Source organism: Dendrobates tinctorius, unplaced genomic scaffold (assembly GCF_039654945.1).
Source record: "Dendrobates tinctorius isolate UK_male_01 unplaced genomic scaffold, ASM3965494v1 ptg000150l, whole genome shotgun sequence".
NCBI lineage: Eukaryota > Metazoa > Chordata > Amphibia > Anura > Dendrobatidae > Dendrobates > Dendrobates tinctorius.
The window spans coordinates 2853177-2875775 of NW_027361817.1; the positions used below are offsets into that span (position 1 = coordinate 2853177).

Genomic DNA, 22599 nt, shown 5'->3' on the forward strand with positions numbered 1-22599 from the left:
ACAGGGACCACTGGGGGGACCTCAGCAGGAGGTGGATGTGTTGGGATACGTTGAGTTATCCCAGACACAGGTATGGGATGAGGCTGCCAGTCAGAATGAAAACCAGTATTTGATGCAAAAAAAAAAAAAAAAAAGTATAAATGTTTCCACAATATTTTCTCTATGTGTTTAGAATGTACTCTTGGTTTTTGCTATTAAAAGATTCAAAATACCGACCAAGTGCTTAGTTGCAAATAAGGCCCTTGCACATTGTTTGTCTGGAGCAAATTCAGTCATGGATTTGGTTGGCACTGAGAGATGCAATAGGGGCATCATTTTGGCAATGTCGGTTATATAGCAATCTGGTTGCTTGATAGTTGTTACGCTTACATCTTTAACGCTATAATTGTCTTAATCTACTTGGAACACTTACACCAAAAAAAAAAGAAAAAGAAAAACATTTTCTCCTTTTTTATTAGCAGTCATGGCTGCCTCAGCAACATTCAGCTTGTTGAAATATTAGGCCTGGAAGTTCTCCCAAATTGCAAAGCTGATTGTTCAACGCACTTTCAAAAGAACAACGATTATAATGGAGGCCTCTGCAGGACAATGTTTTTATTCTTAATTTGTCTCATCTATTTTTTTGTTGTTAACCTGCAGCACAGAGCAAATACGATCTATGGTGTGAGCTGCACTATTCTGAGCAGCGTCCTCCTGCAGCGGTCTTCAGCGTTGTACCATCTCACTGCGCTCGCTCCTGCATGGAAAACCATGGCTACAAAGGTGGAGCTGGAGGCTGCATTGCTTAGTGCACCCTGCTCCCAGACCTCGGGTGGTTATTGCTGTCAGTTATCATACACCCCAAAAAGTGATTTAGAAAAATTAGACTACAGAGTCCTGCATCCTTCAATAGCAACCCAATAAAAATGTGGCTGGGCTACTACCAAAGGTAATACAATGTTCAAGTGAAGCGGATGACCATAAGGAAAGGAAGACTACTCTCCAGCAATCCACTATGAAACCAAAATGGAGATCTGATTTTTTTTTTTTAGCTCCCTAAAACAGGAATTCCATGGCAGGCATCCAAGCCAAGTGACCTGATATACCCACCGCATACCCGTCGCTGAAACCATTATGTAATACAGAGAAGATAAAATATTAGCTATGTCTTGTGCACAGAAGCTTTGGAAATTCCGTACAGAAAATACCATGAAGCTGAGCAAATGCACCACAAATGTAGCAGGTCTGGTTAGACCCTTCTGCTTCTGATGTGAGAAGATCCTGCGTATAGGGGGAGCACTGCTGGATGTTGGCCTGCTGAGGTTATATGACCAGAAATAGGTTTCTAAGGATAAATTACCAGTGGTATATATCAATCAGACGGGGCTTCACTCTGCTGCTGTGGATGTCTTGGGTGGGATCATTACTGAGCCAGGCATTTCCGGAATACATGCATGTATTTTATGTTCCTTAGTATATATGAAAGAATACCAACCAGTGAAGATCTCATATTTTAATTGTATCATTATTTTCAGTGACATGAGCTTGGCTCTCTCAAAGACAAGTAACTGGAATTACACTTTTGTAGGAATATAGGAAAAATTGTTTCTATTCACGGCTAGCTGGTCAGTGAAGATTCAGCGCACGTTCCTGCATGGTGTACGGTACTGGCGATCCCGATGCTTCATCGAGTCTTATCAGTAAGGCTTCTTCATCATTTACATAATTCTCAGGCCTTGAATGTAAGGCTCCAGGGTCTAGAAGTTTGAGAACAGATGACAAGACAATTCATTTTACCAATAATAATCTATAAGGAGCAAATGTCTGAAAATACATGACAAGGCTAATCTTAAAAGACTTGTATGTACAAACATTATTACCCCTTACTGACCGGGAGATTTTTTCCCTACCCTTATTCAAAGAGGATTCACTTTCTTTTTTTCCATCCCCATGGCCGTGTTTGCTTTTTGCGGGACGAGTTGTATTTTTGAATGACACCATACATTTTACCATGAGATGTACTGGAAAGCGGGAAAAAAAATCCAAGTACAGCGAAAAAAATGCCACTCCACAATCATTTTTCTTATTTACAGTATTAATTTTACAGTAAAACTGACCTGGCAATATGATGCTACAGGTCAGTACGATTACACAGATGCCAAACGTATAGTTTTTATAAAAAAAAAATAATGATATGCGCTGCCGTTTTCTGAGTGCCGTAATGTTTTCAATTTTCGTGATATGGAGCGGTGAAGGCTTTTTTCTTGAGTCCTGAGTCTATGTTTTTTATTGATATCACTCTGGGGTGGATGCAATATTTTGACCACCTGTTATTACATTTTATTGCAATGATATTGAGGCTGAAAAAAGACAAATTTGGCATTTTGATTTTTTTTTTTTTGCTCATTATGCAGTTTTACCAACCAAAGTAATTGATAGATTAGTAATTTAATAGATCAGACTTTTATGAAAGCAGGAATACTAAATATTAGGGTTGATCGAATAGCTTCGGATAAGTACTTATCCGAATAGCTATAGCGCTTACCGAATAGCTGCCTCAGGAACCCGGATACCTGGAGCGCTCCCGATAATCAGCTGTTCGGCGCCGCAGCTGCATGTGTCACGGATGTGTAACAGACACACAACACATGCATGGAGAGCCCAACAAACAGGCATTGCATTGGCACTGCTATGTATAGTGAAAAGACCAGTCTCCTAAGAACAGCAGCTAAAGGCTGCTTTTCACAAGAGTACCGCGATGACGGGCACAGGGGTATTCAACAGACCCTTAGCTGTCATGGCAACCCATCTGTGCCCCATGATCACGTCACGGGTGTGCAGATGCGAGTGTGGAATGATGCCCCCTTGACAATGCATGTTAAATGCCGCTGTCACAAACTGACAGTGACATTTAACAGCTTAACTGCCACAGGTGGAGTGGAGCTGTTAGACGCAGATGATGGCTAAATAACACAACCATCATCTGCCAGGAAAGATGCGGGCTTGGAGTGTGAGCCCACATCAAGGTCAGGGAGCCGGCATAGGACCTACCAGTACGTCAAATGTCGATAAGAGGTTAAAGGAGACCTGTCAGCTCTCCTGTGTCCCTAAACACTGTGACAAACCATTCCACCTGTCACTTAGGGTAACATCTTTCCCGGCCATATGTACCAATGGTGGAGGAAGGTTGAACTGGATGGACCCAGGTCTTTTTTCAACCTATGTAATTATGTAAAACAGGAACAGCATAATGCAAAGTTTACAAACCCTTTAAACATATCCTTATCTTACTGAATAACCACCGAGGATCTGGAGTAGTTACAATACAGAAGCACCGACTGCTGAAACTCACCTTAAAGTCCCAAATAGTCATAGCGCCATCAATGCCCGTGGTGCAAAACTTACGGCAATCAGATTTATCCCCATCATAAATGGACACCTGGCTGCAAGACAAAAAGTCAGAATGAATTATGAAATTTGCAATACATAATCATTTAATCCACAAAATTCAATACCAATAATACCAAAATGAGCAATAGTTGCACTTTTGAATCCAAAAGATTAAATTAACCCCTTACAGACATCTGCAATATATATATGGGGCAAGTTGGGAAACACAACTAAGCTTTGCCTCTGAAAGCTGAGCTCCGTCCATGGCTGTTAACCTGTTAAATGCTGCTGCCTGTGACAGCATAATTTTTTTTTTTAATTAAACCAGTTATTTTTATTTAGGTTTCAAAAGATTTTAAACAATAAACAGTGGATATCAATATACATGTAACAATTCACATATCTTGTAATAATACAATCAAAGCCACCCTCCCCTCCCCAATACTTGACAGCATAATTTACATTGTGCCAGTGCGCTAATTCACGTGTCCATCAGCCGCTCCACAAAACGATCGCTGGCGCCAATTGTTTGCTATGGCAGCCAGGGGTCTGCTGAAGACCTTGTTTCTGCTGAAACCCAGACTGACTGGTTTCAAAAGGAAACTGTGATTTTTACTATATACAGCAATACAATTGATTTATATAGAAGAAGCAATCAGAAGATTGTCAACTCAAATTCCCTAATAGGACTATTAACTAAATCATCAAGTAAAAACAAAATATCTTAAAGATTAAGAAAATAAAAAAAAATTGGATCACCTCCTTTTCCCCCCCATTAAAAATAAAATTATTAATAAAATGTAACTGATCTTAGGTTACACCATGCATTATTTGCTTCTCTTGTATGTAATGGGGGGAGGAGGAGGGAATTTCTGAAACTAATGACCATTGTTAATGTTGTTCTCATTGCGATTTTTGCTCTATTGTTTTGTACCTTGTATTTTGGTTAAATAAAAACTTATCTGATTTAAAAAAAAAAAAATTAATAAAATGTAAACATTTTTACATCAATTTTTTTTTGAGGGGGGGTGTCAATGCAAAATAAAAAATGAAATAAGAAGTGATCAAAACATCATGGTATCAGTAAAAAGCTTGGTCAGCAAAAAACAAGCCCTCACAAAGCTCCAAGGACCGAAGAATGAAAAAAATGCTCTTTTCACCGCATGGATGACTGAAAGCGAGCGGCTGCAGGATAGAGCTTAATTTTGTCCTTGCAGCTGTGCTTCCAGGAATCCTGCCTGACATTATTTATGTTATTTCCTGCAGATTACCAGGTAAATAGCATACTGGAGGAGCTGGTCACCAGGACAGGCCTCTCTCCATCGCACATTTACACCTACGTTATGCTGTTCTGGTGGAGGGTCTCCAGGGTGGTATTGCGGTCCTCAGTGGTTGCTCGCTTGTCCATATTTCTAAAGCGCTCCATGGCAGAAATATTGCGCTGAGTGCTTTGCTTGGGAATGTCCAGTTTTGAAACGAATGTCAGTGATCCATGGTCATCATAGGTGAACAGCATGGGACAGCAATCATGCCCCTAAAGCACAAGAATCTGGATTAAACACTTACAAAGTAAAGCATGGTTCCTTTAGATCTTCAGTGACTATGTGTATTTATCCCTTTCAATTATTAAACTGTTTCTTTGGCCAAAGATTAGATTAAAATAAAATACAGTACAAAGTTAGTCTTACACACAACAACCTTGTGGTGTTGTATCAATGTGTGATGGGCAGGGGTCTGACTTCCAAAAATCATTGTGCCCATCACTGGCAGACTATTCACTACCTGGAAAAAAGCCATGGGGAGCAGTGAGGCGACAAAGTGGTATTTCCAGTGCTGCGGCTACTTTACTCTCACTTCCCATAATCAGACATCAGTAGCACATCCAGCAATAGCTAACGTCCCTCCTGACAGCAATTTTTTGGAACTGAAAAAGTTTGCGGCTTTCTAACATAAAATCCCCCCAAAAAGGTACTTACAGCTGCAATCACACTGTTCTCCGACACAAATATGACACTTAGCAGAGGCAATAATTCAGTCTTCAGCTGGGAAACACTGCAAACAGAAATAGTCCAGTAAATATGGGTATATTATACATGAAAAAGAAGGATTTTTGGTACTCCCCATAAAATCTCTTTCTTGGAGCCTTCATTGGGGGACACAGGTAACCATGGGTGTATGCTGCTGTCGCTAGGAGGCTGACACTATGCAAATAAAGTAAAAAAAATGGCTCCTCCTCCGTAGCATACACCCACTGACAGGCAGGAAGTACCTCAGTTAAGTGTTAAAGCTGTAGGAGAAGCAACCAACAAACTCCACATATGTACTGGCTCAACAACCAAGGCACGTATGCCCAAAACCAGTACAAACAAATAGGGAGGGTGCTGTGTTCCCCAATGAAGGCTCCAAGAAAGATTTTACGGTGAGTACCAAAAATCCTTCTTTCTCTATCGCTTCATTGGGGGACACAGGTAACCATGGGACGTCCTAAAGCAGTCCCCAAGGGTGGGAACGGAAGGAATGCAGAGAAAAAAGGACTAAGGCCGGCCGGTGCTTAACCGCCGCCTGTAGCACCTTTCCTTCGTAGGCCTGCATCGGACTAGACATAAGTATGATCTTTGTAATACTTTGGCATGCAAATATGACTAGGTCCCGGCCCTGCAACCTCTAAAGCCGAGGCCTAGCAAGAAACTGCTCCAGGATTTATCCAGAGTATGGACGGGAGAGGGGCAGGAAGGACCTAGAGAAGAAAGGACAATGTCTGCACTAATGTGGAATGAAAAAGAAACGGAGGACGGCAGGATAATGCTGCCAACTCAGAACTCCCCTGATATCTCCCCTTGTAGCCAATAAGGCTAATGGAACCAAATAGTCGTACTTACACCACCTGAATCAGATCTTCACAAACTGTTGTGGAAACTTGGGGATGCAGGTTTTCTTGCCCAAAGCATGGCGAGAGTGACCTGATGGGAAAAACTCCAGTCCCTTTCAGAAGTAGGCTTCAAGGTCATGGCGTTAAACTTAAACGACTGTGAAAATGTGGCGGAAGAGAGACCTTGCGGAAGACTATCTGGACGGTCTGGACAGCCCCCAGAGGCGTCCATAGGCATGTACGCCAGCTCCAGGTACCAGGTCTGACTTAACAGCTTGTAGTTGTCAGGACTACTGGAAACCCTTCTGATATTTTTTTTTTTTTGACTCTTGTGATTAAGGGAAGAGGAGGGAATGAAGAGGCATCTGAAACTGGGACCTCAGAATCACAAGTGCGTCGCAGCCAACAGCCATCGGATCCTGGAACCTGGTAACGTACCGGGGAACCTTTTGGTTCGTTCGAGAAGTCATTAGGTGGGCATCCGGAATGCCCTACCTCTGACAAATTTAGCCAAAGACGGCGGTGTTGAGAGACTACTCGCCTGACGCTAACCCCCGATACACAAAAAAAAAAAAAAAAAAAATCGGCTTCCTAGTAGTGAACCCCTGGAATGTGGACGGCTGATATGGCGGGGACATGGTCATCTGCCCAACGCAGGATCATTGCTACCTCTACCCTGATCCGTGAGTTGGGAGTCCCATCCTGGTGGCTTATGTTCATACTGATAGGGAATTTAATTTGTAAGCCTCATTGAGGACAGCGATGATGTGTGCAAACAGTAAAGCGCTGCGGAAAATGGGAATATGCCAGCGCCATACAAAAATAAATACTATTATTATTACTACTATGCAAGCCACAGCTGTGACAAAGTCCGACTGACTGCGGACTGGCTTGCCTGCTAGGAGAGACTGCCAGCGGAGGAGGGCAAGAAGAATTGCCTTGATGTCCAAGAGACAGATGGGGAGGAGGGTCTCATGAACATTCCAGTGACCTTGCGCTGCGAGAATGAGGAAGTCCGCTTCCCAACCCTGAAGACTGGCATCGATGTTGAAGATCTGCCAACAGAGCGGGAGGAGAAATGACCTCCTGTGCAGGGCAGAGATGGACAGTGTCCAGGAAGAGAGGGACTGTGTGAAGCTGGGCATAAGACACCGTTTCTATGACCGCCGCCATGACCTCTGAAGGCCGTGGTAGCGGATGCCAGGCTGAACTGGAGTGCCGTGAACTGGTAAAGATGGTCCTGTATCGCAAAACCGAAGGAACCTTCGATGCCGTACACAATAGAAATGTGCAGGAAAGCATTCTGGATGTCCACAGAGTAAAGTAAGTCCCCTTGCTCCATGGAGGGGAACACCAAGCGCAAGGACTCCGTTCTGAAGAGCGAATCGGAAGGTGGCAATTCAACTGCTCGAGGTCAAAGATCGGTGAAAGAAACGTCTTTTTCGGGAGCACGAAGAGGTTAGAGTAGAAACCAGAAAAGACGTTTGTGCCAAGGAACGGGTACAACGACACCTGAGCTTAGGCAGGGACGAGACGGCTTGGAAAACCCATGAGAGGGTTGAATTGGCGGGAAGGAAAAATGTCTTCCTGGGGCAAAGAAAATTACATCTTGTAGCCGGGTATAAAGATCACCCTGACCCAGGCGTTGTCGACCGCCGACAACCAAGTCTCCGAAAAAGAAGAAACCTGCCTTCCACCCTGGAAAGAAACCGAGGTAGGGGTGACCCATCATTAGAGGAGAATCTATGATAGGGGGATCCGGAGGACTTAAGAGACGGGTCCTAGGCCTACAGTGAGGAATAGCTTGAAGGAAGGTTTCCTTTTTTCCCTTTGTGAAGGAGAACGGTCCTGCTGGACGGAACCGCCCTAGGAAAGGCAGAGAGGTGCTTTCACCTCTGGTGGCGTCAGAAGGGATCTGGACCAGCTTGGTCCAAAAGAGCTAGATCTGCTAGCTCCTCTGTAGGAACCGCCGCCATAATCTCCCTGTGAAGAATCCTGGCCCTGGGCGATATGGCTTTCAGCCCTCAAGAAGATGCGAAATTAGGTCAGAGAGAAGTGCATGACGCCTCTAAGACAGATACAGCTAAGGCCACAATGTCTGTCCATAGCATCCTTGAGAGACGCCACATCAGGGCTGGACAGAGCAGTTTGAGAGGCTAAGCGTGAAAAAGGCAGATCCACCTTAGAGGGATCGGACCAAATGCAGACACGGTCTAAACTAAAAAGGTCTAGAACGTCGAGACGTTTTCGTCCCGGGAAGCGTTTGCCGAGAAGTTCCCAGTGTCTAGAAGTGGTAGCCTCAAACTCTTTGGGAAAAAATGTTGGATGGACGTCTCACCGCCTGAATGAAACAGAGATGTCCTGAGCAGCCGCATGCTCCACTTCTACTTCGAGAGTTTGAACAATAGCCGAAATAAGGCTATCTACCAAGTCCCGCGTCCTAAAAGTCTGATCCACCTCCGAGTCAGACAATGACTGAAAAGCTACATCTGACCCAACGTCCGCCTCCGAGGAGGGGGAACGGGTAGAGAGGGGCATTTTGGATGCCGCAGAGGAGCCCGATGAACGGGATGAGGAGCTAGACAGAGTCCGCTTCCTAATTCCTTCTCCTGATCTGTCCCTGTGAAGGTCGTGGTCGGGTGCATGTGAATCACCATGGGAGGTGTTCGGGGCACAGGTGGCGGCAGACAGATGCGCATACATTCCAGGACCTGTACCAGGGACTGTGAATTTTCTAGTCAGGTCCGAGACTGACTGAGACCTGGCAACAGCCCACTCCGGAGGGAGGGGAGTGCTTTCATCCCGAAAATTGAATCTACTGTCAGGCTGGAGACCGGCTGGGACATGGCAACAGCCCACTCCGGAGGGAGGGGAGTGCCGTCCTCCAGGCAGATGCCGAGGGACCTGGTCTCGCTTCTCTTGTTCCATACCAGATATGTCCTTGTGGACATCGCAGACAGGTGCGTGCGAAACACCATAAAAGGTGTTCGGAGCACTGGTGGCAGTAGACTGATGCAAAAGGCGCTCCAGGACGTGGGTCGTGGACTATAACACCTCTGTCACTTCGGATAATGACAGACATGGCAGCAGCCCACTCCGGAGGGGGGTGAGTGCTCTCGATCTGGACGATAGGGGACTGCTATAGGGCAGACACGGTGGAAAAGCTGCAATACGGGCAAAAACAATGCAGACTGGTCAGAAGGCTACTGCTGTTATACAGATGGTGGCCAAAGGGAGATACGAAGACTGCTGCCGGGGATAGATAAGTCCCTATAAGGTAGAAAAAAGGCAACCAGCCTGGGCTGGTCCTACCTGAACCCGAGATGGCGCTGTCGCTGCTCAGGCTGCAGTGTCTCTCAGATCCTGTGCCGGATAGAGATGGATGCCTGCTGAGCCCGCTGGAGATGCACAAATCTTCGTCCGCTGCTACAGACAGAACACACTGCCTGCTGTGCCCTCTGGGTCCTGCGGCAGATGGCGACAGACAGTGCACAAATCCACAGATAGTGCATGATGCTAACTTGCAGGCCTTGAGACGCTATACTGGGGTCATGTCTCGGGTGACAGGGAGAGAGGGCTAGAGAGGCCCACTCACTGACTAAAGAAAACGAGGCCATCGGGAGGGGGCATGGCTAAGCCCAAGGCGCATGGCCGATTGGCCTGGAAATGCTCAGGGCACACACTGATTGGCCGAGGGACACTGACTGGCATGAGGCTGGCAAGAGAGCAGGCCCAAAGCCGGGGGCTCAATTAGCAGAAGGAAGCAGATAGGCCGCGCCATCTCAGGCTAATATGCCGGCCGGCGAAAACCAAAGAAAAGAGCCCCTCCTAATGGCTGACACAGCGGGGGCGCCAGTAGTGACAGGACCTGCCAGGGAGAGACAGGTAAAGCGCCATGCTGTCGATGGGCGTTATCCGGCCGGAGCTGCGCTGGGAGGCGTGTCCTGGACGTAGCCAGGATTATCTGACCCAGCGCCGCCTCCCCTCGGGCACGAAGGAGCGCGAAAGATGAAGCCGCGGCCTGATAGGCTAACAAGTGGAGGAGGCGTGTGCGACCTGCAAACGGCCCAATCGCTGGCGCCGGGGATGATGAGCAGAAGAATGGGGGATGCCCGGCGGTGGAAAAGAGCGAGATAATAAGATGGCACGCCAAGGGGCGTGTCCGGCATAGAAGATGGCTAGGGAAACTAAACACGCCAAGCGGGGGGCGTGTCTGGTCAATAAAGGCGGCTGATAGGAGACATGCCGGAGAGGGGGGCGTGCTCCTGACTTAAAATGGCCGAAGAGAAGAAGAAAGCCTGCAAAATGCCAGGGCCGCGCGCTATGAGAAAAAAGGCGCGAAAATTGAACCTGTGGACTAGAGAGGATAGAGGCTGTCTACAGCGGGGACCTATACATCGGTAAACGGGGGAGCTGCTGCCGGAGGAAGCTGCTGTGGGGGGGCTCGCTGGCTTACCACCTGCTTGAATCCGGCTCCTCTTGATAGATGAGGATTGCATCAGGAGCCCTCGGAAGTGAGAGGGTCCTGGAAATGAAGATCCTCCTTCCCGCACCGTCTCCGGATGGTGCAGAAGACGGTATCGACCCCTTATTAAAAAGGGGGAAGGCCACCACTCGTGACCTCCGTCTTCCTCTCAGCCCTCTCCGAGGAGAGGGGTGAGGAGGGGATAAAGCAAGGACTGGCCACCGAGAGTCGCCCTGAACCACTCCAAAGGGGGGACAGGGGACAAGTCCTGCCAGCGGGTCCGAGATTGGGTGATGCGGGTGACACCACACTGCTCTCGGTCGCTTAAATGTGGGAAAACAGGGTGAGCAATCTGCACTCTGTTACCCGACGAGCTGTATCTGAAAAACAAAGGGAAAAGGATTAATAAGTTCACACAGAAACCTGTGAAAGAAATAACACTGCGGATCTGGTGTTAGATCTAGGTCCGCCTCCTACAGACACTAAGCTTAAACTGAGGTACTTCCTGCCTGTCAGTGGGTGTATGCTACGGAGGAGGAGCCAGTTTTTTTTACTTTATTTGCATAGTGTCAGCCTCCTAGTGACAGCAGCATACACCCATGGTTACCTGTGTCCCCCAATGAAGCGATAGAGAAAGTGTAATTAACCCCTTAATAATGGGTCAATTTTTCAATTTTACGCTTGCTTGCTCCACACAATCCAACATGCTTCTTCATTAATATATTTGTCATGGGAAAATAAAGCCTTAAAGAAGCCCTCCCATTAAGTTTTTACTTCATTAGATATGTGCATGTAACGTAGTGTGAGTGTATTAATATAGTCCCAGCTGCTCTCTCCGGGATCCCGCACCTTTCCGCTCCTCCTCTTAGTGATGTCACCGCAGTCGTGACTAGCCGGCTCCCACTATGTTCTACGCTTGAGCCGAAGGTCTCTTTGACTGTAAGCCTATGTAGCCTTTTTCTGACGCTCCATAGGCTTACATTGTAAAAGTCACTTCTGGGTCACGCAGAGCGCTGATGTCACTGAGAAGAGAAGCAGAACAGCACTGGGCACCGGAGATGGCAGTGGTGGGCAAGTATAGTAACACGCTTACACTACACACGTATACACAAATTTAATGAATACAAAATGTAATAGGAGTGATTCTTTAAGAGAGAAGGACAAAAAAAGTGACTGATAAATGTGGGAGTTTTTTTTCTCTAATACGATATTACAAAGCTTCCTCCCTTCACTTGTACTGCTGAGTAGTGGTTTCACAGTAATTTGCAGTCACTAGGACTTTACAACATCACGAAACAATCACTGACCTCAGGGAGACCAGTCAAAGAAAACACTGCGGCAGCCAGCAAAGGCGCTCAATCAGTGAAATCTTAGGTGCATTGCTCCCTGAGAAATACAAATATGCAAATAAAGTCCGTGGAGCCTCATTTAAGAGTATCAAACATGGGACTAGCCAGATCTTCCTCTAGGGAAGGACCCAGCCAAGGAGTGGCTCCTTTCGGAAACCACCATGGTGGGTCCTTCCCTGGAGGAAGATCTGGCTAGTCCCGCGTTTGATACTCTTAAATGAGGCTCCACGGACTTTATTTGCATATTAGGACTTTACAAGACATACAACACCTGGCAACCTACCTCATGTTTTTCGATGCATCAACTACAGACACAATGCTGTCATGGCTAACCCAAGCCAGGCGATTTCCACTATCGGAAAAGCTGACGCTATGAACCCAGCCACCACTAGCTGCTCCTCCAAACTCTGACATCAGCTGGCCAAAAGGCATTTTCGATCCCCATGGAGTACTGGCGGGCTTCTCGTCAACCTCCTTAATGTATGCAGAAAACACCCTGGAAATGCAAGCAGTCCAAATGAAAGAAAATCTATGCTACAGTCACACCCTAAAAGATAGTGACAGCTAGAAAAATATTAAGAACTGGCAGATTCTGTGAATTCATGCACACAGCGTCGTGTCTATGTCACATCTGAAGACTGCAATCTCATTGTACCTGGTCTTGAAGTCACAGGATCCAGCAGCTAGAAGCACATTATTGGGGTGCCAGTCAAGGCTCAGCACAGTGGATCGGATTGGCTTCTTGATGTGTTTACTCACCCACCTATAGGAACAAATTAAGTTAGAAAATGTGGTCTTCTCTACCACAATAATTCACAGACGTAAAGACTACCATGTGTAGTAGATGGATTACTATACCAGTCTCATGCGCACAGAACAGCAGTGCCACCATGTCTCCTTACTGAGTACAGAGACCGCACTTTACGCCTGAATATGCCAGATGCATTGGGAAGAGGGTTCTTTATAAGTTATTAACTGTACAACATCTTATTGAGACCTAGACTTATACTCTTCTGTTCAGGCATCATCCTCACCTGCCGATGTACAGATACACGAACCACGGACATGTGACAACACCATCCAATCCATTTTCAAATCACCAACCAGAACAGCAAGTACAATTCGGTGTGTCCTCACACTCTAAAATCCAACATACATTGAAACACAAATGTATTCTTCACATAGAAGCCCAGCCAGGATATACAGTGGGGAAAAAAAGTATTTAGTCAGTCAGCAATAGTGCAAGTTCCACCACTTAAAAAGATGAGAGGCGTCTGTAATTTACATCATAGGTAGACCTCAACTATGGGAGACAAACTGAGAAAAAAAAAATCCAGAAAATCACATTGTCTGTTTTTTTTTTTCATTTTATTTGCATATTATGGTGGAAAATAAGTATTTGGTCAGAAACAAAATTTCATCTCAATACTTTGTGATATATCCTTTGTTGGCAATGACAGAGGTCAAACGTTTTCTGTAAGTCTTCACAAGGTTGCCACACACTGTTGTTGGTATGTTGGCCCATTCCTCCATGCAGATCTCCTCTAGAGCAGTGATGTTTTTGGCTTTTCGCTTGGCAACACAGACTTTCAACTCCCTCCAAAGGTTTTCTATAGGGTTAAGATCTGGAGACTGGCTAGGCCACTCCAGGACCTTGAAATGCTTCTTACGAAGCCACTACTTCGTTGCCCTGGCGGTGTGCTTTGGATCATTGTCATGTTGAAAGACCCAGCCACGTTTCATCTTCAATGCCCTTGCTGATGGAAGGAGGTTTGCACTCAAAATCTCACGATACATGGCCCCATTCATTCTTTCATGTACCCGGATCAGTCGTCCTGGCCCCTTTGCAGAGAAACAGCCCCAAAGCATGATGTTTCCACCACCATGCTTTACAGTAGGTATGGTGTTTGATGGATGCAACTCAGTATTCTTTTTCCTCCAAACACGACAAGTTGTGTTTCTACCAAACAGTTCCAGTTTGGTTTCATCAGACCATAGGACATTCTCCCAAAACTCCTCTGGATCATCCAAATGCTCTCTAGCAAACTTCAGACGGGCCCGGACATGTACAGGCTTAAGCAGTGGGACACGTCTGGCACTGCAGGATCTGAGTCCATGGTGGCGTAGTGTGTTACTTATGGTAGGCCTTGTTACATTGGTCCCAGCTCTCTGCAGTTCATTCACTAGGTCCCCCCGCGTGGTTCTGGGATTTTTGCTCACCGTTCTTGTGATCATTCTGACCCCACGGGGTGGGATTTTGCGTGGAGCACCAGATCGAGGGAAATTATCAGTGGTCTTGTATGTCTTCCATTTTCTAATTATTGCTCCCACAGTTGATTTCTTCACTCCAAGCTGGTTGGCTATTGCAGATTCAGTCTTCCCAGCCTGGTGCAGGGCTACAATTTTGTTTCTGGTGTCCTTTGACGGCTCTTTGGTCTTCACCATAGTGGAGTTTGGAGTCAGACTGTTTGAGGGTGTGCACAGGTGTCTTTTTATACTGATAACAAGTTTAAACAGGTGCCATTACTACAGGTAATGAGTGGAGGAAAGAGGAGACTCTTAAAGAAGAAGTTACAGGTCTGTGAGAGCCAGAAATCTTGATTGCTTGTTTCTGACCAAATACTTATTTTCCACCATAATATGCAAATAAAATGAAAAAAAAACAGAATGTGATTTTCTGGATTTTTTTTTCTCAGTTTGTCTCCCATAGTTGAGGTCTACCTATGATGTAAATTACAGACGCCTCTCATCTTTTTAAGTGGTGGAACTTGCACTATTGCTGACTGACTAAATACTTTTTTTCCCCACTGTATATATTAAAAAAGCAGTTCACCCTTGGTGCATACTGCTACTTAACCCCTTTCCGACGTTGGGCATAATAGTACGCCCACGTCGGAATCCCTCTCTTTGATGTGGGCTCCAGCGCAGAGCCCACATCTTTCCCGGCACATGTCAGCTGTTTTGAACAGCTGACACGTGCCTCTTAACAGCCGCGGGTGGAATCGCGATCCACCTGCGGCTATTAACCCGTGAAATGCCGCTGTCAATCTCTGATAGCAGCATTTAATTGGTGCTTACCAGAAGCGCGTCTGAAATCCCACCCATCGGTGACTCCGTCATGTGATCGTGGGTCACCGATGGGTCGGCATGACAACCAGGGGTCTGAAGCAGACCTCTATGGCTATTATTGCCGGAATTCTATAAGCACCGTCCGGTGGTTGGTGCTTATAGCAAGTCAGCAATTCTGCTACATACAGGCGATCTGATAATGGCCTGTGTGTAGAAGAGACGATTAGACAACTGCAGCTTATAGTCTCCCATGGAAACTATTGAAGCATACAAAAAGTAAAAAAATAAAGTTCAAATCACCCTCCTTTCGCCCCATTCAAAATAAGACAAAAATAAAAATCAAATACATGGATTTTTGTGAGTACTCACCGTAAAATCCTTTTCTCCGAGACGCTCATTGGGGGACACAGAGACTGTGGGTGTGTGCTTCTGCCGTCTGGAGGCTGACACTAAGTATACAAAAAAAGAGTTAGCTCCTCCTCCGCCGCATACACCCTCGCCCCCAGACCGGGCGTAACTCAGTTTAGTGCATAAGCAGTAGGAGAACGCGCCTTAAACTCAGGCAAGAAATTATATGTCTGAAAAAGGGGCCACCCTAAACCTTGCACAAGGATTTGTATAACTCAAAATAAGTAAATGCCAACTGGCTGATAGGGTGGGTGCTGTGTCCCCCAATGAGCGTCTCGGAGAAAAGGATTTTACGGTGAGTACTCACAAAAATCCATGTTTCTCCTTCGTCTCATTGGGGGACACAGAGACTGTGGGACGTTCTAAAGCAGTCCTCTGGGCGGGATCTTAGCTCACCCAATTCATGCTATTTTGCGCCCCTGATTAGAGGTGCGCAACTGCTGCCTGGAGAATCTTTCTTCCCAGACTTTCATCCGAGGATGCCTGGGTATGTACGTTATAATGTTTTACAAACGTATGCAAACTGGACCAGGTAGCTGCTTTGCACACCTGCTCCGCTGAAGCCTGGTGTCGCAGTGCCCATGAGGCACCCACTGCTCGTGCCGAGTGAGCCTTGATCCCTGCCGGAACCGGCGTGCCACTGATTTGATAAGATTCTTGGACCGTCAGGCGAACCCATCTGGCCAAAGTCGCTCTGGACGCAGCGAGCCCCTTCCGCCGCCCTTCTGGGACCACGAATAGAGAGTCTGTCTGGCGGAATGGTGCCGTCCTTGTCACATACCTCCTAAGAGCTCTTACCAGATCCAGGGTGTGCAAAGCCTTTTCTACCCTGTGCACCGGTGCCGGGCAAAACGAGGGTAAGACAATGTCTTCGTTGATATGGAATGCAGACACAACCTTCGGCAAGAAGGGAGGAGCTGGCCTTAAAACTACCTTATCTTTATAAAAGGTCAGGAACGGCGGTTTACAAGATAAGGCCGCCAATTCCGAAACCCGCCTAATAGACGTTATAGCTACGAGAAAAACGACCTTTCTGGACAGATAAGGTAAGGAGACCTCTTGCAATGGTTCAAAAGGAGCCTCTTGAAGGGCCCTGAGCACCAAGTTCAGGTCCCATGATTCCGTCGGCGCCTTATAGGGGGGTACTAAATGTGCGACCCCCTGCATAAACGTCCTAACCTGCCAGACGGAAGCGACTTTTCGTTGGAAAAGCACCGACAGGGCCGAGACTTGCGTTCTGAGCGAACTCGGAGCCAACCCTGCGTCCAGCCCTGCCTGCAGAAAAGCCAGTACGTTGGGGATCGAAAAAACTAGAGGAGCCACTTCACGATCCCTACACCAACGGAAAAAAACTTCCCAAGTTCGATGATATACTCTCGCCGAGGAAGGCTTTCGGGCACTCACCATCGTGGCCGCCACATCGCGCCTGAATCCTGCCTGTGTTAACAGCCAAGATTCAATGGCCATGCCGTCAAATACAGGGCCCCTAAGTTCGGATGGCAGATCGGCCCCTGGGACAGTAAGTCCGGCCGATCTGGGAGACGCCAGGGTACGTCCGCCACTAGTTGAACCAGATCCGCATACCAGGCCCGCCGGGGCCAGTCTGGGGCCAGCAGAATTGCTGGAACCCTCTCTCTCCTTATTTTCCTGATGACTCTTGGAAGCAGCGGCAGGGGGGGGGAACAAGTACGAGAGAGGAAACTGGCTCCATGGGAGCACCAGAGCGTCTGCTGCGATTGCCTGCGGATCGAGGGATCGAGCAACAAACCTTTGTACTTTGGCGTTCTCTCTGGATGCCATAAGGTCCACGTCTGGTGTCCCCCACCGTTGGCAGATCTGCTGAAAGATCTCGGGGTGCAGGGACCATTCCCCTGCCGCGACCCCCTGTCGGCTGAGAAAATCTGCCGCCCAGTTTTCGACTCCCGGAATGTGCACCGCTGAAATTACCACGCGGTTCTTCTCTGCCCAACGCAGTACCAGCCCGACCTCGCGCATGGCTGCCTGGCTGCGCGTGCCCCCTTGATGGTTGACATATGCTACTGCTGTAGCATTGTCCGACTGAATGCGCACCGGCCGGTGTCTCAGGAAACACTGAAAATGTTGCAGGGCCAAACGTATTGCCCGTATCTCCAGAATGTTGATCGGGAGAATTATCTCCTGAATGGACCACCGCCCCTGGGCTGTGTGACTCTGGAAAACTGCTCCCCAACCCTGCAGGCTTGCATCGGTCGTCACCACCTACCACTGCTCCGGGGGAAAAGGTTTCCCCTGGACCAGAGACGAGTCGCGAGTCCACCACCGGAGTGAACGTCGGACCAGCGGAGACAACTTGCACCGATGACTGAGAGACAGCAGCCTTCGGTCCCATGCTGACAAGAGCGCATGCTGAAGCGGACGGAGATGGAACTGGGCAAACGGGATTGCCTCCATCGCTGCCACCATTCTGCCCAACACACTCATGCCGTACCTGATGGATCTGGTGCCCGGCTGTAGAAGGTTCCGTACCCCTTGCTTGATTTTTCGCGCCTTGTCCTGAGGGAGGATCACCAGCCCCCGGGAGGTGTCGAAAACCATGCCCAGGAATACGATTCTTTGGGCTGGAACCAAGGACGACTTGTTCCGATTGATCAACCAGCCTAGACGGGCCAGGGTATCCAGAGTGATACTGACATTGTCCTGGCATTCCTGAAACGACGGCCCCTTTACCAAAAGGTCGTCCAGGTAAGGTAGCACCGTTATGCCCCGTGCATGCAGGATGGCCATAACCACCGCCATTATCTTTGTAAAGACTCTGGGGGCAGTGGCTAAACCGAAGGGCAGAGCCACAAATTGGAAATGTCGTTCTCCGATCGCAAATCGCAGGAACCTCTGGTGTGGAGGAAATATCGGAATGTGTAGATATGCATCCTGCACATCGATCGAGGCCAGGAATTCCCCTGGATCCATGGCTGCAATGACCGAGCGGAGGGACTCCATCCGGAATCGCCTGACCCTGATGAATTTGTTGAGGATCTTTAGATCCAGTACTGGCCTCACAGTCCCGTCCTTTTTGGGGACCGAAAACAGGTTGGAGTAAAACCCCTGCGTCTCTTCGCCCTGTGGCACTGGGGCGATGACCCCTTTGCGCTGTAGCGTCATTATAGCCTGTAACAAACTTTCCGCCTGCGAATCTGTCTTGGAAAGTCGGGAACGGAAGAATCGCTGTGGCGGGCGTCCGACAAACTCTATCTTGTACCCGGACGATATTAGTTCTGCCACCCAAGTGTCGCGTGCCACTGCGACCCAAACGTGGCTGAACCCTAGTAGGCGTCCGCCCACTGTGTCGTCCGTAGGTACGGAGCGCCTCCAGTCATTTAGCTGGAGGCTTTTGGGATCTGGCCCCCCTCGCCTTGGGCAAACGGCCTCGGCCTCTACCCAGCGGATTGGCCCTGTAAGAGGTTTGCTTTTCCCTACTCTGGCCATCGTTTGCGGAGGAGTATGCCCTGGCCGAAGTCCCCCCCCAGGAGCTACGAAAGGGCCGAAAACGCCTCTGCGTTTGCCTGAATGCCGGGCAACTTCTCTGCTGCGGGAGGAAACTACTTCTCCCCCCTGTGGCTTCTGAGATAAGCTTATCAAGCTTCTCACCGAACAGCCGATTGCCCTGAAAAGGCAATGAGGTTAAGGATTTTTTAGAGATAGAATCCGCTTTCCACAACCTCAGCCATAATGCACGCCTAATGGCGATCGCATTTGCTGCCGCCACAGCCGAACACTCGGCCGCGTCCAGTGAGGCGCTGACAAGATAACCACTCGCTCCTGATATCTGATTTGCCACCTCCAAGATCTCCGCGGGCAGATCCCTGTCTTGGAGGGCCTTATACAGAGCGTCCCCCCATGAAACCATGGCTTTAGCCACCCAAGTTGCCGCAAAGGAGGGGGCCAGAGCCGACCCTGCTGCCTCATATACCGAGCGGGCAAGCCCGTCCATGAGGCGATCAGTTGGGTCCTTTATAGAAGAAACACTGGGTATCGACAATAGCGATCTTGATGCTAAACGTGATACCGGTGGGTCCACTACTGGCGACTCTACCCATCCCTTATGGAGCTCAGGAGGAAATGGATACTTTGCTTGCAGCGCTTTTTGCATTGTAAAACGCTTATCCGGGTGTTCTCTATGTTTCTGGACTAGCTCCTCAAACTCCGGATGCGTGGCAAACCTTCTATGTGGTCGCCTGGATTTCTTGAAAGAGACCTTGTGACCTGAGGCTGTGGGTACATCGTCCTCGATCTCTAATGTCTGGTTGACTGCCTCAATGAGACTGTCCACCGAGTCCTGGTACCCCAGGCTTTCTAGATTCCAGGCTTCCTCCTCCCCGCCCTCATCCTGATCACTCCCTGAGCTCAGCGACGGGGAAAGAGATGCCCTAAAACCTGCCGCCGAAGTTCCGGAGGGCCCGGCCGACGGGGAACGAGCCCTTTTGACATGAGCTTGCCTGGTACTGGAGCGGCCTCTAACGGTTGGAGGGTCCTGAGACGAGGACGAGCTATCTTCCGCTGGCAGACCACCATCCTTGTCCCTGCCCGGGCCTCGAAGGGATTCAATTGCCCTTGTAAGGGACAGCATAGAATTCGATAAAGACACCGCCCATTCCGGGGGGTCCTGACCCCTGGGTTCTGAAACAGTGGGGGGCTCCTGGGCGCGCTCTGACTCGCAGGCTTCACAAAATTTACCCGCCTGTGCCTTTGGCAGCCTGACCCCACAAGAAACGCAAACAGCGTAAAGGAAAGAGTGAGCTTTCCCTTTGGCAGACATATTTGCACAAGCTGAAAGGCAGGGTAGAAGGAGGAGGAGGGTAACCCCTTCCCTGACTACCAGTGCGGATCTGCAAACGGAGTTGCACTTACCCACCGGCAGTGTCCCACTCCTGCTTGAAGTACCCCGGGAAAACTCCGCATGCGCGGATGCGAGGTGGTAGGGCGGGAGTCTCCGCTCCGGGACTTGTGCGCCCGCCGCTCTCCACCCCCTGGCCTGAGCCACACGAGAAGTCAGCGGGCGGGTCTTCCGGCTGCCACCGGAAGTCGGCGGGGTCTCGCGCGATACTCACGGCCTCCTCCTGCAGCGGGGGCCGCGGCCGCCGGCGGTCCTCCGGCCGCACTCCGGAACACACGGGCGTGCGGCGTCCGGGTGCAGCGCCACTCTGGGCAAACGGCCTCCTACCGTTACTCACCGGGGGAGAGAGGCGAATCTCCCTATTATTAAAGGTGAGCAGGGCCTTCCGCCGTGTGGCTCCATCCCCGGCAGGGAGGGGGAGGTTTCTGGAACCGGCTTCTTCCTGTACTCGGCCGCGTCCAGTGTCTAGATTCCTCGGCTCACCTGCGCCTCCAACTCAACCCCTGGACTCACTACCTAGGGGCGGAAGGGGCCTCAATACATTGTGTTGTAGGAGAGGAACAACGTGGAAGCTGACCCCTGGGTTCTGCTCACACGTGCTCGCCTGTTGAAGTTGTGGGGAAACCGCATCCTCTTATCAGGATGCGTTGCCGCCTCTTTACAAAATAAAAAAAAAAGAAAAATGGTTGTCTGGGAAAAAGTCCCAGATGTGTCCCTCGGTGCGGGAGAGGACACGTGGAGGGTTACTCACACGTGGTCGCCCGTTGATGATTTGGGGAGATCGGACCCTCTCTATAGGATCCGTCGCCCCTGTCTTATCTTCATAGAAAAAGAGAAAAAAAAAAAATCTAGTCTGGAGCTCCAGACTGCGTGTGCCTCCATCAGACACTAAGCAAAAAACTGAGTTACGCCCGGTCTGGGGGCGAGGGTGTATGCGGCGGAGGAGGAGCTAACTCTTTTTTTGTATACTTAGTGTCAGCCTCCAGACGGCAGAAGCACACACCCACAGTCTCTGTGTCCCCCAATGAGACGAAGGAGAAATACACATTTGGTATCGCTGCGTTCAGAATTGCCCGCTCTATCAATATAAAAAGAGAATCCAATCGCTAAATTACACTTTTTTGGTTGCAGGTACAGTGCAATAAAATGTAATAATGAGCGATTAAAAGATTGCATCTACACCAAAATGGTATCAATAAAAAGGTCAGCTCGGCGCACAAATAAACCTTCACCCAGCCCCAGGTCACGAAAAATGGAGACGCTACAGGTCTCAGAAAATGGCGTGGTTTTTTTGTTTTTAACCAAAGTTTGGATTTTTTTTTTCTCACTACTTAAATAAAAAGGAACCTAGACACGTTTGGTGTCTATGAACTCATAATGACCTGGAAAATCATAATGCCTGGTCAGTCTTAGCATTTAGTGAACATGGTAAACAAAAAAAAAAAAAAAAACTGTGGAATTGCATTTTTCTTGCAATTTCACCACACTTGGATTTTTTTTTCCAGTTTTCCAGTACACGATATGTTATAACCAATGGTATTGTTCAAAAGAACAACTCGTCCTGCAAAAAAAAAAAAAAAAAAAAGCCCTCGCACGGCCATTTTGACAGAAAATAAAAAAAGTTATGGCTCTGGGAAGAAGGGGAGCCAAAAAAACAAAACGCATAAAGAAAATACCTCTGGTCATAAAGGGGTTAAATGGACACTGCTGTAGATCCACAGGAGAAAATCCTGAATGCTGAGACACTACAAGGAGAACAGTACGCCCGCACACCATTGCAATATTTCGGGGATATCTTCCCCCATGCTTGAAGAAGACTAACCCTGAAACGTCACACACGAGTGTGGGCGTCCTGTTCTGCCTTCCAGTGTCTCCACACGTAGGAGGATTTATAGTGGTGTCCGTTTAAGTAGCAGTATACACCAAAGGGGAACGGCTTTTTTGTATAAATCCTTACTGGACCGTATTTTTGCACTTTTTCTACATCAACAATACATTTGTCGGGTGTTTCAATTTATTTGACAGCAGCTAATGACCAGTTGTATTGTTCACCGCGGCGATCACGGATTGGCTGTAGTGGTCCCATTGTGTCCCTACCAGAAGAAATGGATTGTAGACTGAGGGAGACCTGGAGAGTGCTATAGATGGGGATTGGATGGTGAGTTATGCTTTTTTTTTTTTTATTACTGACCTGCTATAC

The 22599-nt window shown here is 48.2% G+C and overlaps 1 protein-coding gene across 1 annotated transcript in view; it reads right to left on the reverse strand.

The window, feature by feature from the left end:
• Positions 1–1477: 1477 nt before the first annotated feature.
• The window catches only part of ARPC1A (actin related protein 2/3 complex subunit 1A), a 66820-nt gene continuing 45698 nt past the window's right edge, over positions 1478–22599 (reverse strand). Inside the window, exons 5-10 of the mRNA XM_073546677.1 lie at positions 12708–12815; positions 12336–12548; positions 5346–5421; positions 4710–4903; positions 3332–3422; positions 1478–1736 (exon numbers count right to left, since the gene is read on the reverse strand). Of these exons, the coding sequence (XP_073402778.1) occupies positions 1698–1736; positions 3332–3422; positions 4710–4903; positions 5346–5421; positions 12336–12548; positions 12708–12815 (721 nt within the window). The 3' untranslated portion in view covers positions 1478–1697. The remainder of the gene's footprint in view (positions 1737–3331; positions 3423–4709; positions 4904–5345; positions 5422–12335; positions 12549–12707; positions 12816–22599) is intronic.